Raw genomic sequence first — 15,295 nt, 5'->3', positions numbered from 1 at the left:
TATATATATTTCATATATTTATATATATATATATATATATATATATATATATATATATTTCATATATATATATATATATATATATATATATATATATATATATATATATATATATATATATATATATATATATATTGAAGCAGTTTATGCTATAATCATTTTTTGCTATCACACGGCAGACGCTACATAGCCAACCAGAGTGGCGCGTTTTTGCATTCAACAAACGTGAAAACACACTGGTAGCAGTTATGAATCACTGCACACTTTACAGAACTTTATTTGGAAAAGAACCTCTATCCCTGAATTCAAAAGAATACATTGTTGCGCCAAAGGGGCAAGTAAGAAAGGACAGGTCGAGCGCTGAGGGCTATAATTAACATACAATTGCAGGGTTACAACATACGAGTAACAAAATGCTATTAATTAGGCTGGTCTGAAATTGTTAGCTAGCAGTGCAACATGGAATTAAAATGCAATCACAGAGTTTCTCCTAAAGTCTGTCACGACAAAAATTAATTTTCTCTTTTTCAGCCTGAAACACGCAGCGCCTTAATGCCTACGCCGACTTCTTCACAGATGACAGTGTTTTCTCTACTTGCGCCATGGTGTCTTCTGGAGATTTCACAGAGTGTCCCACGGTCCTGGGGTCTTCGTAGATTTCATAGTCATTACCACCCTCGTCGGTTTTATCGCCAAAGAAGTGTATAGCCTTGTAGCCATCTCGAACAAGTTGGTCAAGGCAATAAGTCTTGTCCCAACCGCGCGGGAAAACGTCGAAGCTGATCTGTCCTCCGATGGAGTACTGCAGGTTGTAATCGGCAAAGTTTTCCCGCAAAGCCTTCACGAATTTCGTTCTGATGCCATGTTCTTTGTCGTACATTTCGAAGGCATTTCGTTCGCTGAGGCTGCAATTGCGGCCAATTGGCGACACATTCAGCATGCCCGATCGAAACTCGACGAAAGTTCCGCGCTTCTGGGGCAAAGTCAAGTCGGCCACGTAGCGGAGGCAGAAGTTGATCAGTTTCTGCAGCTTCTCCTCTCCCATGAAGTTAAGTAGGCTCTGCTTGCCGATCAGTTTACCGTTCCTGTGGGCGACCAAGCCGTTTTCCGAAAACACGTATTCAAACTCGGCTACGGCACCTGGACCTCCCATTTGTTCTTCTATCTTCACCAGGTCCGAACCACCGACAAGAGCGACGGCGACATCACGCTTCAGTCTTTGAAGAAACTCGGACATTTCGTTGGTGATCACTTGCCTGCTCTTAGTCAATGTTCCGTCCACATCAAAGAGAAACACTGTTCCCGGCAGCTTAGCCATTCTCCGTGAGTTGATGCTATAGCTAAATCAATATTAATAGAGTTCCTCACGGCGCATTGAGGAAGACGGGAAGCGCCACAGAAAACCGCGTACCGTCAGCACTCGAGTAAAGGTTGCAGTAGGCAATATACGATAGTACTCGCCACGTCAAATGCGCCGCTGCGAAACCGACTCGACTTGAGCTGCGGCTTACAGCCGGCTCGCGTGCATGTGCACGGTCAGCACGTAGGCAGCATTTGCATAGAATAAAGAACGAACTTGGCATCTGTCACACAACGTGTATCACGTTTTCCCGGCTCTCGAGAATATGGATTTCAAGCACGAAGCAAGAAATCCCATGTTTTCTTTTGAGTAACACGCATGTCGATATCCAGCGCATTCGAAAAAAAAAAAAAAGTTTTAAGCCGCTCCTGCTTTACTTACACAAACCGCCCTCATTTTCCGTTCTTTCGTCTGGGTGTGTGTGTTTGTGTTGTTGCGTAGGCTGGGTTATGCTGAGAATGCTGAGTGCAGACAATTGGTGCAGATCAAGGCGGTTATCCGTTGTCGTTCCCAGTTCGCAGCATGACCATTTGTATAGGTGTTCTGTGGCATGACTTGACTATCTGCCAAGGTTTTTCACGCCTGTACTGTAATAACAAACTACTACATTTTTTACGAAATTAATGCTGCCGGCTAGTCATGGGCTGGTGTTACCAGTCTAGTAACGTTGGCGTTACCACTACAATTATTTCAAAACACACAAGAAAATAATGTGAAATACAGCACACCTAGCGGACGCCAATCTTTTGAGTGTCGTCGTCGATTTGCTGTCGCTGATGCAAAGAGGCCCAGCGTGATTATAGAGGCTGATCCGTGTGATCCTTATTCTATGGGCCTGCTGGCACGCTGCTGTCCTGCGGTGGCGTAAAGTTTCACACAGAAAACCCACACAGGACGTGACAGCAAACTATTCGCACTGGACTGGACAAGGAGGACGATGCTGTCGCTCAAGCACGTCCACAGAAGTGGCCTCCTCCAGGTAATCACACGGAAACGTCGATCTCGTTTTATTGGAGGTCGACTAGCCGACCGCAAGGAGAGGGATAGTGTACGTGTAGATAAGCGCTGGGGAAATAACGCACGTGAGGAAAATTAGTTTGGCGTCAGCGTTTGCTAACGATCTTTTGAAATAATGACACGTTGTTACAAGTAATAAAGAACACGATTGAATAAATATAGTTACGTCCAGCCTCGCAACCTGTGACGCTAAGTTCAGCGCTACCGCGCCCCACGACTTCTGCAACACCAGTCAGAACTTTGCCCTGTCGCCTTAGCATGACGTGGTGCTAAACGGCGCTCAGAGAAACCGCAGATTTCAGTTTTGAAGATTTCTCATTTTGTGACTGCGATTCATCAGCACTCTGAATATGTAAGATTGTTCGTGCATGCGCTTGCTTTTCCGAAATGCCAGATAAAACGTTCTTCCGTGAACTCTCCGCATTGTGCAGGCCTTGTCTACAGCGTGTCGTCACAACAGCACGCTCGTCATCGCTGACCACAGCGGGGGCCAGATGCTGCCGTCGACATTGAATGCCATAGCTGCGGCGAAAAAGATCGGTGGCGAGGTTGCGTGCCTTGTTATTGGCAAGGATGTGTCTGGTGTACGTATGTGTGTTCACTGTTTACTACTTCTGCAATAATTTGATTCTGTTGCGAATGAAAACAACTTTCAGGATCCAGTGCACTTGTTAAAGGACCCCGACAAGACGTCTACAGAGCAGGTTATATCAAACTTAGATTGAGATTAATTAATATATATTAACCCTTCTGAGCAGTAGTCTTTTGGCTGTTTCTATTGTAACAATTGTGGAAACCTTGTGTTAACTAAGTTTAGGTTTTTCCAAAGCAAAGCCCTAGATTCCAACAGCTCTAGATACTAGATTTGTATAGTGAAATTGCCTAATCGAATCAAATGCAAATATTCAAGAAAAACACCTTAAACTACTGAATCAAATAAAATATATATATATTTTTTAAACTTCTAAACAAAATGAAATGTAAAGTTTTCGTGGAATCAATTTGGAGAAAAGAAAGGCTGATTTACATTTGATACATGCATGTAATACTGTTCACAATGAGATGCCTGTTTGCAACTTTACAATTGCTACGAAGTACAGTGAGGCATGGCATTTCCTGAGGAGCCAGACATTTTCTGCACGTACGAAATAAAGAGCAGGTGCGACAGAGAAAATGTGGGGGGCTTTTGCTTTTTGAATATGTGACTGTGCCTAGGACTAGGGATGAGAAGTTTCTTTGCGCGTATTGTATGCATTTGTCCCTAGACGTGCCAGCATTGCAGATTTGAGTTGAGTTTGTTTACGCTCGGACGCTGGCTGCTGGCACGATGAAACAGGTGAAGCAGTGGGCACTGACGCCTCATCTAGCGATCACTGTGTCGGACAGACTCTTTTGCACCTGCGGCACTCATGCTAATTCAGTCATGCTGGATCATACGTCTGTCGTGCCTTACGGTGATCTACCTTCAAAATAACATAGTAGGAACCGTAGTAGAGGTTGGGCCGCATGTATTGAAAATCTAGAAGGCAAAGCGCCTTAGCAATGGTGGTTGAATGTGAATGGCTGAAAGGCCACCAGTGATGCTCGACGCTCCTGCAACCACTATAAATATACACCGTGCCGCCCTAAAGCCTTTTACGCTAACCTAACGTAATGTTAACCTAACCTAATGTGGCCGAGACACAAAGACAATAATGCTCATGGCATAACCGCTGTGAGAATGCGCCCTGCCACCCTAACACTTTTTAAGCTAATCTAAGCTAACCTAACGTATCGTGGGCGAGACGCAAAGCCAATAATCCTCAAGGCGTGACATCAAGACATCGCCTGCAGCGTTTCAGGCAGTCGCAATCGACTGCGGTTGATAAGGCGCTGTGCATTTATTTCACTCAAAGCGGATCATTCAAAGCTGAAAAGTTGAGGACTGCAGCATACGAAAAGCCTGCCAAGAGCGAAGATACTGCTCCAGGAGAGCAGGCCCAGCCTCTACTACGGCCCCTCGTGGTCCCCCAGGAAAATCAGTGATGTTTTTTTGAAGGTAGAGCGCCGTAAGGCCCAACAAAGTTATAATCCGGCATGACTGACTCAGCACCAGTGCTGCAGGCGTGAGAAAGTCTGTCCAACATACCTTTATACACAGCAATCACCCAATGCATGGGGCATCTGTGCTGACTGCTTCACCGTGCCGGCAGCCAGCGTCGGAGCGTAAACAAACTTGACCCCACTTCACAATGCCGGCATGCCTACGGGTAAAATGCATGCAATACGCGCAAAGAAACTTTTCCTTCATAGTGTCTAGGCAAAGTTAGGTATTCAAGGAGCAAAAGCCCCCAGATTTTCTCTCTCGCACCTGCTCTTAGTCGCGCCTGCACACAAACGTTGGGTGCCTCTGTAAATGCCACGCCATACTGTACTGACTAGCAATTGTAAAAACGCTGCCCGATCCACTGAGCAGCTGTAAAATCAGAACTTCTTTCAGCTATCCAGTAAACCATGACAATCACAGTAACGAAACTGGGGACTGTATGTCAGTGTTTGCATGGAATGCTTTTTGTTCATTGAAGGAGACGTGCGATACTACTGCACACTGCATTTTTAAAAAGATGCAGACATGGTGAGACTGGCCAAATAATAAGTTGCTTAGCCTAAATCAAGACAACAAATTCATAGGCTGCCCACAAGTGTGGCGTTATTGGATGAGAGGAAATTATTGAGCAAAATTATCTGACCGGTGTGTTTGCCTAGGAACTACAAGGGGGACCACAAAAAATCTGGACTGTCTCTAAAAGAGAAAAAGTTATAGCATTTAGGATGCTGATGATTTTGTTCCTTTCAAGATATTCTACAACAGAGCCAATACTTGTCCAATGCTTTCTCCCTCTGTTTGAAGCAACTCTGGAACTCCTCAATCTTCATGCTGTTGAGTGGCCCCTGGGAAGTCAGCTTCGTTTCATGAACAGTGGCAAATCAATATTTTCTTTATGAATTTTCTTTGTGATGTCGGCTTGGGCACTGTCTCATGAAATGTCTACCGATACCCATCTATCGGGAGAACAGAGCATTACAATTACGAAGAGCTCCATGATTTTTTTTCTTTTTTTGTACCCCCTTGTAGTTATATGCAACAACTGCAGCTTTCCTGCAGCAAAATTACTCAGAACACCACCCACTTCCATCAGTACTTCTGCCTCGAGGCTCCAATAACTTGTGTTCTCTCTTTTATTCCACCAGAAACAAATATTCATAAATTTTGAATATCTATTTATTGAATCATATACAATTCAAACAGGAAAGGCTATTCGATTCGTGTCTAACATTTTAAATATTCACTTGCCCCTAATTTCAACATATTTATTCTGAAGACATTGATGTAACGCTGTTGCGGCTCAACAACAGTGTTGTTAACTGTTGCTTACAGTAATCTAGCTAAGGTGACACTAAAGAGAATAAATCACTCTTTCAAAACTCCATTTTCATGAATTTTGTAGTAATAGATTGATTAGTAGAAAAGAAAATGAAAGTCAAACAATTTTTAAAATTTTGTGCGGATACCCTACGCTGGAATGTCACTGTGATGTCACGGATTTCAAAGTGTCTTTTTTGCATTTGTGGCCCAGTAAAAGTTATTGAAACTTGCTAAGTGCACTCTTTAGCTTTCTTAGAATAAAATGCAGTCCATCTATATTGACAAACAATTAACTGGGCTTCAGCTGGTGCGGGAACTTCAAGGTGGCATCACCACCTGTCTTTCAGGTTTGCGTCTTTTCTTGCTTACCAAGCCTTCTCTCATGGTAACATTCTCTTCTTTGACATTGTAAAAGCATTATTTACTAATCCAGCTGAAATCATTTTTCTCTTTAAAGTCCCTTTAAATGTTTGATGTTAAATGTTTTGCAATGTAAAGTTTAGTAGTAAGTCCACTTTATTGCTGCTATCTTGGCCAGTAATGGAGTAACTAGCAGATAGATAATAGAGATTAATATATAAGTATGAGTATTGTATAAAAAGAATGTTGACATTGCAGAAGCAGGGGCTCACAGAAGATGACTTTGTATGACTCACAGATGTGGAATTTTAATGTTGCTTGTTTAAATAGACTGTCTAGTGATAAAGAGCAGACGAAAAGTTTTCTTGTAGTCTGTTAAGCAGTTATGCCGAAGCATCCCTGCAAAGCTTTCACAGTAAACTTGGTGGTGAGCCTTATTTTCTCTACTGCATTTGGCTGCTCTGATTTTTGAGGAGGCTGTGGCAATTTGGAAACCTATCACATCTCAGCCTGCTGTGGGCTCCAGTAGATTGAAGCTTGTTTTCTGCTCTTTGATTTCCACTACAATGCAGGTTGCAGCTCAAGTTGGCAAAGCTGAAGGGCTTCAGAAACTTCTCTTGGCTGACAATGCTGCCTTTGAAGGCCTTTTACCAGGTTAGCGGCAAGTTTCTTTTTACACTTGGCCGTCCAGAGTGAGTAGTTAAATGTTAAATAGAAATCTCATTAGCTCTTCCTTCTTGCTCGCTCTTCCTGTATAAATTTTTTTTTTAAAGTGAAGCTTTCTTTACCTCTTCCCCCTACTCTTCGGGTGCTGCCTGCTGGCTGTTTTGCATGGTTGGCGGGTACTGGACATAGTGCAAACAAGTACCGGATATAGTATAAACCGAGCGGCCCAAGGCTGTAGGTGATGTACATAAGCACAGACATGAGGTCTAACACCAACATGCTGTCGTCATTTCATTGCCTTCATGCTGTTGCGGCGACTCCTTTGTCGTCATGTCATTGTCACTGCTGTACTGTCTTCACTCTGTCATCATCACTATGCTTTTATATCGTCGGCCAGTCACTGTCATAATACCATCATCTTTACACGGTCATCATCATGCCATCGTCATTCTGTCGTAGTAACTCCAGTGTCGTCGTCCCACTGTCATCATGCCTTCGTCGTCAATTCATTGTTCTTATGCATGATCATCATTCCAGCAGCACCCTACCATTGACATCATACCATTGTTGTCATTCCATTGTCACCATCATCACTCCAACATTGTCATCCCTTTGTCATCGTGCTTCGTTGTCATTGCTCCAGCATCATCACTCTGTTGTCATTGTCATGTGTCAGAGGTGAATGGTCGAGCACAGAAAGTTTATTTGAGCGAGGCGTTTCCCAGTGAAAACGTGTTGAGCTTGCTTCTGTGCTCTGTACTTGCTAATGGTTGCCAAACAAGAACAGTGTTCATCGCAAACGCCAATGAAAGCTTCGGTTTAACCAATTTCCACAGCGCATGGCATACGCATATTTTTTTTTAGGCAATAACTATAAGTTTGATGTAGTGTTAATTGCTATGATTAAAGACCGTTAGAGGAAAATAGATGATGGTCAAAGAGACCAAGCGGACTGTGCATCTCTTTCCCTGTTAACCATGTACTTGGGGCTTTCCATAAAAAACTATTTAAACTGTTACTATATAATCTCTCTCTTTTTTTTTTCCCACTTAATACCAGCCTATGTTCATGCACATTGCTAAGACCACTGGTTCACTATTGTAACACTCACAACATGGCGATTCTTGATGCAGTGAAGTGGCTACATTTCAGCATGTGATAAGTACACATCTTGCATCATTAATGTCTGGCTGTAATGGGAATACAGATTCCCTTTGAAAACTGTCAGATGTACCGTAATATTCTTCGGAAAATGAAAGTTTCAACCTCACCAGAATGCAGTCATAGTGGTCTGGCATACTGTTTATACAGTCCTGTGGTTGTTACTTGTGTGCAGAACGTCTGGCACCTGTTGTTCTGGCCACATGCAAGCAGTTCAACTTTACCCACATGGTTGGTGCGTCAACTGCATTTTCAAAGGCAAGTTCCTTCTTTCTCTTCTTCATTGCATCACAACTGTACTGAGCTCAGTGTTTCTAATGCTTACATGCGAGGTTAATCACAGCACTACTGTCTATGCATTACATCAGCTGCATTTCAGCTGGCATCATAAATACAGGCAGTGCTGGCATTGCCTTGATTTGTCTGATGGCTATACAACTATAGCTTCAAAGGTGCACTTCTTCTTGTGTGACGGAGGTAAGAGAAGCCAAAAAATGTTCTAAGTTGTGTACTTGCTGTAGAAAATTCAGTATTAATAAACTTCCCACACTGTAAATCACTGTAAAGTGGCAAATTTTTTCCCATAGACTGCGATCGTCTGCTTGCTCACTGTAATGCCCAATAATGATGGCAGTGCCATCACACTTGTGTGATGTGTGAAAGACTATGTTCGATCAAAATGCATGAAAAATTCTGAACAATTTCACTACTTAGCTATGTTAAAATCGAAAGTAATAATAATATTTGGGGTTTTACGTGCCAAAACCACTTTCTGATTATGAGGCACGCCGTAGTGGAGGACTCCGGAAATTTTGACCACCTGGGGTTCTTTAACGTGCACCTAAATCTAAGCACACGGGTGTTTTCGCATTTCGCCCCCATCGAAATGCGGCCGCCGTGGCCGGGATTTGATCCCGCGACCTCGTTCTCAGCAGCCCAACACCATAGCCAATGAGCAACCACGGCGGGTTAAAATCGAAAGTAAAGTCAGCAGAAGAAAATATAACTGGCAGAGCCAAGAAACAGTCTGTTGCAGTATGCGAGCCTTTTTAAGTTAGCTTAAAGGAGCTCTCTGTACATCTCTCCAAGCCCTCCTCACAAAGAGCTTCTGAAGAGTAATCTGCTGTTCTCGCCATGTGATCTGGTGCCTGCTTTTAATGTACCCTAAAAAAAAGGTGCAAGGTGCATATTCGCTGGGCTAAGTAGCCAATCCTCAAATTTGATTGCAGGGTCTGCTGCCTAGGGTAGCCTCAAAACTAGACGTGTCTCCCGTTTCCGACGTGCTCGACATCAAGTCCCCTGACACCTTTGTTCGTTCCATCTATGCAGGCAAGGTTTTCTGTGTTTATTAAAAGTTTACTGTATGATGCTGCTGTCAGTGGTTTGATATCTAGAGAACCACTTCTTATGCTATGTGCATCATATAGCACCCTCTAATAAATTATAGTGCTATTGAAGCCACAACTTTATCCACAGGTAATGCTATTCAAACAATCAAGGCAAAGGACCCAGTGAAAGTGCTACTTGTCCGAGGGACCTGTTTTGATGCTGTTGGCCATGGCAGCTCTAGTGTCTCACCTGAAAGTGGTAAGTTCGGGCTGAATTGTATGAGAAAGTAATGCTGTGAGGTCAATAAAGCCTGCTTCTGTAGTTGGCATAGAAGACACGCTTTCATTAGGATATTAGTTAGGTTCATGTGATCAAGTTCACAGCCTGGACTACTCGGCTTTTCATAGTCACTTTGATGGTTTCACCATGCAGCACCAACTGCTGAATTTGACACCAGCAAATCTGCGTTCGAGGGCCAGGAACTGAGCAAGAGTGAACGGCCAGAGCTGACCAGTGCGAAGAAGGTCATCTCTGGAGGTAATGCTTTTGTCACGTTAATTTTACAGTTTTATTGTTACGTTCTAGCAGTACTGCATCTCTGTGACCTGTAGTACAGCTAACCTGTGGTCTGTTAGAATAGCGGAATAATAGTAGAGCTGCAACAAGATTTTGACTGGTGAAGTTTAGGTATTAAAAGATATCTAGAAGGTGGGTATGGTTGGTACAGCACAGAATTGGAGAGCAGACTTGCTGTGTGTATGCTTGATACTGTTAATTGCAAGTTTTCACATCATTGCAGTAGCGTAGCCAGGAATGTTTTTGTGTGTGGGGGTGGGCACGTGCCCAGTGACTCCCCCCCCCCCCCTCTTTTTCCGGCTATGCTCCTGCTTCATGTAACTGTTTTCCAACGCAGGACGAGGCATGAAGAGTGGAGATAACTTCAAGATGCTCTACGATCTGGCGGACAAAATTGGAGCAGCTGTTGGTGCCTCTCGAGCTGCTGTGGATGCTGGCTTTGTGCCCAATGACATGCAGGTTGGGCAGACGGGCAAGATTGTGGCTCCGGTGAGTTGAGTTGGCATTCATGTGCAGGATGGGTTATGTGGTCAGTAATATAGCTGGGTGCATAAGTGTTTCGAAGTGAATTAAGACGACATTGCCTAATGCACTGTGCATTGCGGCTGGGAAGATTCATTTTGTACTCAGCAAACGGGCATTGAACAGCAGTCACTACAATTGACACTTCATACTCTAGCACGGGGCAGCTGCTTAAATCTGCTATTTGTACCACACGTGTAAAAAGCATTGTCATGTTTTTTCATTACAAAACATGCCCTGTTTACTGTGTTTATACATTGTGCCAACAATGAATCTCATTATTATAATTACTGGCATAATTAATGCATGAAGGTACTTGCAGTATGACACTGATAACACATGCAGTCTTTGCATTCTTGTCATTTCGCCCTTGTCAGTAATCAGCCGCAGTAAGTAGGCTCACATCAATTTCACCACCACAGTTTTTCTTTAAAACTCTTATTTGATTTCAATGTTGGACATATCTGAACTGTAACAAAGCTGTGTGTATGATGCTCTCTCTATGAAACTTCCCTGCATAAGACACAAGTACTAATACTACTAATAAACAAGCAGATATGCACATACTATTTAAATAAACTCAAACCTTGTTATAACAAATTGGGATTTAATGAAATAATGGATATAACAAAGTACATTAAATAAAAACCCCCTTGAAATCCCTATAGAAAGCCATGTATTTAATACCTCGTTTTAACAAAAAATTATCCTGCCAATGGATATAACAAACTAGATTAGTCTATGGAGTCCAAGAAGTATGCGACCGTTGCACAACAATTACATCGTTTTCCATGGGGTTTGGCACTCGTTCACCGCAACAGTTTAAAACTCTCACATCCCTATGTCAAAGACGTCATCGAGCAAAACTGCTCTTTTTCACCACTGCACGTAGCTGCAGCCTAGGCCGCTATTTTGTAGCGATGCCTTATGCCTTATTCTATGCTATTCTTATCATCCTCCACACAGGGCCGCCTGATCCCGTTGATAATGTGGGCAGACCGTCGCTCTGACCACTGGCCAAGCGCAAAAAGCCGGAAAAAGCATAGAATGAGAGAAGACATCGCTACAAAATACCAGCCTTAGTGAGCTGCACATAAGCATCAGCTCATCATTATCATCATCATCAGCCGGGTTACGCCCACTGCAGGGCAAAGGCCTCTCCCATACTTCTCCAACTACCCCGGTCATGTACTAATTGTGGCCATGTTCTCCCTGCAAACTTCTTAATCTCATCCGCCCATCTAACTTTCTGCCGCCCCCTGCTACGCTTCCCTTCCCTTGGAATGCAGTCTGTATAATCCTTAATGACCATCGGTTATCTTCCCTCCTCATTACATGTCCTGCCCATGCCCATTTCTTTTTCTTGATTTCAACTAAGATGTCATTAACTCGCATTTGTTCCCTCACCCAATCTGCTCTTTTCTTATCCCTTAACGTTACACCTATCGTTCTTCTTTCCATAGCTCATTGCGTTGTCCTCAATTTAAGTAGAACCCTTTTTATAAGCCTCCAGGTTTCTGCCCCGTACGTGAGTACTGGTAAGACATAGCTGTTATACACTAGTGAGCATCAGCTCACTATTGCACTTCTCCACTGACCTCTTTCCAGTGCAATTGGGGAGTCACGTGTAAGTTGCGCCATGCTGCGCGCTTACGCACAGCGATGGAAAAAATTAGTGCATTCACTTCTTTCTCTAAGGCGTGCCGTGCACGCAGCTGGGTCTGACCTCAGAGATCACACTGGCATAGTGCAACCTTGGAGGCCACAAGCCAGCCGAGCCAAGCCGGCACGGCGATGTTCGCTTGCCTCCTCGGTCACACAGCGGAGCGCAGTGTTGAGTGCCACGTGCTGCTCAACCGTGACGAGACAAGTTTAAAGCGGGCGCAAAAGACCATCATAGTGGAACAGAAGGCAGCTATCTAAAGGCTGCAGCGTCAGGTGCCAAGTCGCGTGTTGCACACGTGGAAGATTCCTTTGTTCTTTTATTCAAATTTCTTATTTCCATGTTTACAATTGTGCATCCCATTGGCCATATATTGCAGTAAACACTAATAATGGATATAACGAAGTAACCGGTATGACGAAGTATAAAATACTGCTGCCCCTTCAACCTCGTTATAACAAGGTTCAAGTGTGCATTTGTTAAGGTGCATCACTGAAGCAGCAATGTTTTCTTGATTGCTACAGCTTTTGCAGAGCATACTAATTGGCACTGCAGCAGATTGCAACAAGTGAGCTTATTGCAATTATGCTCTGTAGCTAGTTCTGCTTGAACAGTGGCATTCATCGCCCCATTTTCTGCTGTGGCCATTACAGGAGCTATATGTGGCAGTGGGAATCTCTGGTGCCATTCAGCACCTTGCTGGCATGAAAGACTCCAAGACCATTGTAGCCATCAACAAGGACCCTGAAGCACCAATCTTTCAAGTGGCCGACCTTGGCCTTGTAGCAGATCTCTTCAAGGCTGTTCCCGAGATGCTCAGCAAGATAGACAAGTACGTCACCAAGTGATAATGGGTACACTGTTACTAATAAACACATTTTCCACATACGAGTCGAGAGCTCGGTCTTATGAAAGGCCAGTCTGTTGGAGCTTCGTTCTGGACCAGTAGGTCGTGGCAACACACTGTGCAAGATTTTAGAAAGGGACCAGGGCAAGTAAATAAAAACAGGGACTGTTTCGTTAGTCTTTCAGCTCCTTGTTCCTTTACAGCATGCCAGTCGTCAGAACTGAAGATCGTTGACAGTGGGCATGCAGTAAGTAAAATTTCGTTGTGGTACATTTATTGTGTTCAAATTGCAATGTATCGTCGCTACATGCAGCAGCAAAGAAAAAAAAATGTCAGCAGTTAGCTTGTGCAAAACAAATGTTTACATACATGGCTGTTTGATAAAATGTGCTTTATGAAAGTAATTGTTTTCTATTGATCAAATAAATTTTATGTGACTAAAACCACCAGAAGTTGTTTCTTGATTTCTGTGGCTGGCGGTGGTGGTTACATTTGATGTGCTCAAGACATTCTTCACAGTCCTACTTGCTAAAGCCAGGGAAGGCACAGACCAGAAAGAAAGACTTCCACAGTGTTGTACGCTTACATGTGGCATTAAGCCCAAGTTGAGAGCATCCAGGACATACCATATATATTTGCATAATGATCGCAATTAGAAAAAACGACTGACGCAAAATCAGGGGTGTGATCATTACGCGGTGTAAATACCCCCCCCCCCCCCAAATTCATCCTGCGTTTGCTGCGAGATGATAGCAGGCCAACTAACACGCGGCTGCCGTTGAAATAGAACGGGACATCAAAACAAAAATGGCGGCCGGCAGAACACGCCGGATGTGCCAAACATGATTTTTTTTCTTCTCGTGAGTACATTACATGCATTGAAACTGTTTCTTCTGTATCAGTAATGAATAATATCGTTAATATCTGCAAGTTTGCGGCAATAACGTAGCCCTGTCCACTCAGAGGGGACAGAAACAGAGATGGGCGTGCTCAGCTACCAGTGACAGAAACACATAGCGGAAATGCTGCGAAAACTGCGACATTTGTCTTCACTGCAATCCTAATGCGGCACATTTCCACTAAGGGTGGGTGAATATCTTAGCTGTGTTACAAGCGTTGGCACAGGAATAGAGTACACTTGCTTGCAACATATCAATGTAAACGTGGCTACTGTCATTGCTGCTAGCGATTTGTTGCGTGCCCACGAGTGCAGACACGAGAAATCGAAAGGCGCCTTTTTTGTTGTTGACCACAACCATTACAAAGCCAAAAAAAGTGTGGTTGTAGATTTTTTTTTTTTTTTTCCGTGGAAGTGCAGAAAATTATGAATGAAATATGCTTAAGAATTTTTTTGGTGTGTGTAGACTGCTTGGTAAGTCTTGAACAGTTGTTCGCGTAGCATTCGACAGATGGTAAGTACGATCATCATCAGCTAGACTTGGCAGATGACATATTGCTGCGGCAAGCTCAAGGTGCGATCATTACGCAGGAAAGAAAAAACATTGAATTGTGACAAAATTCAGGGGTGCAATCGTTACGTGAGTGCGATCATTATTCAACTAAATATGGTAGCAAGCAGATGAGGCCTACAGTAAATGAAGCCAAGGAAAGCGTGGGTGAAATTGAAAGCTAAAATTTCTTACAGGAGTGCCTGTCTGGTTGCAATAATTGCCTAATAATGTCTCCAACCAAATCGTACATTTATTAAAACCCAACGTTCTGGAGCAAACTCTGCTGCTTCCTCTGGGGGTTAAATGATGGTGATGGCGGGGTGCACCTATCAGAAGTCCTTGATAGAGGACAATTTCACCTGGGATCGTAACTTGTTCTCTAGAGTGTTTGACCCAAGGGGAAGAAAAAAAGAAGCGGGTGGACTGGGGTGTGGCGATGTTGGCACTATAAATGGAACGCTATCGTGCCGCAGTGCAGGCCCTTTACAGATACGGTGGCACGGTTGCTCTTCAAATGGTCTATGTTTAAAGAGCAACCTCCCCACCGCGTATACCCATGACCAGCGCTTTACAACGAAAGAGAGAAAGAAAGGCACCGTGGCACAATAGCCTCTTGTCTCCAGCACCAACATGGCCAGGTTTTGGTTTGTGCGTGTATTTCAAGGGCCACAGCAGGCAACTGCTGCAGTACAAGATGATGTTTGCATTGCAAAGAAGTTGTTCTTCAGAAGATGGCCTTATCTGCTGTGAAAACTTGTCACTGTCACAATAAATACACAAGCTCAGAGCTAGAGGAGTTGCTGAAGTCTGATGATGTTATTTATGTTGCAATGCATTCTCATACGAATTCTATAAACTATAACACAGCCCCCACTTGGCTGTTAGAACAGCTAAGCCTGTGCCCGGAATGCAAGGCAAGACTACCAGCAAGAAACAC

At 43.6% G+C, this 15,295-nt stretch overlaps 2 protein-coding genes across 2 annotated transcripts; one reads left to right on the top strand and one right to left on the bottom strand.

Annotated features, from left to right (window-relative positions):
• Nucleotides 1–240: 240 nt before the first annotated feature.
• Pmm2 (phosphomannomutase) lies at nt 241–1,756 on the bottom strand. The gene has a single exon (XM_065451281.1). It carries the CDS (start codon nt 1,316–1,318, stop codon nt 557–559), a length of 762 nt encoding a protein of 253 aa, XP_065307353.1. The 5' UTR covers nt 1,319–1,756; the 3' UTR covers nt 241–556.
• Nucleotides 1,757–2,110: 354 nt separating this feature from the next.
• wal (electron transfer flavoprotein subunit alpha wal) lies at nt 2,111–13,083 on the top strand. The gene is made up of 9 exons (XM_065451188.1): nt 2,111–2,339; nt 2,809–2,961; nt 6,716–6,797; nt 8,146–8,228; nt 9,200–9,299; nt 9,447–9,557; nt 9,732–9,836; nt 10,213–10,364; nt 12,714–13,083. Exons 1-9 carry the CDS (start codon nt 2,298–2,300, stop codon nt 12,906–12,908), a joined length of 1,023 nt encoding a protein of 340 aa, XP_065307260.1. The 5' UTR covers nt 2,111–2,297; the 3' UTR covers nt 12,909–13,083.
• The last annotated feature ends 2,212 nt before the right edge of the window (nt 13,084–15,295 follow it).

This window comes from Dermacentor albipictus, chromosome 1, assembly GCF_038994185.2.
Source record: "Dermacentor albipictus isolate Rhodes 1998 colony chromosome 1, USDA_Dalb.pri_finalv2, whole genome shotgun sequence".
Classification (NCBI taxonomy): Eukaryota; Metazoa; Arthropoda; class Arachnida; order Ixodida; family Ixodidae; genus Dermacentor; species Dermacentor albipictus.
This window is presented reverse-complemented; position numbering and strand designations above follow the sequence as displayed.

What these genes read in the sequence shown, in the direction of transcription:
- Pmm2 (XM_065451281.1), bottom strand. Translation starts at nt 1,318, where the DNA reads ATGGCTAAGCTGCCGGGAACAGTGTTTCTCTTTGATGTGGACGGAACA.
- wal (XM_065451188.1), top strand. Translation starts at nt 2,298, where the DNA reads ATGCTGTCGCTCAAGCACGTCCACAGAAGTGGCCTCCTCCAG. An exon ending in ACAGAAGTGGCCTCCTCCAG is followed by an intron (nt 2,340 to 2,808) that starts GTAATCACACGG and finishes CGCATTGTGCAG; the next exon opens with GCCTTGTCTACAGCGTGTCG. An exon ending in TTGGCAAGGATGTGTCTGGT is followed by an intron (nt 2,962 to 6,715) that starts GTACGTATGTGT and finishes ACTACAATGCAG; the next exon opens with GTTGCAGCTCAAGTTGGCAA.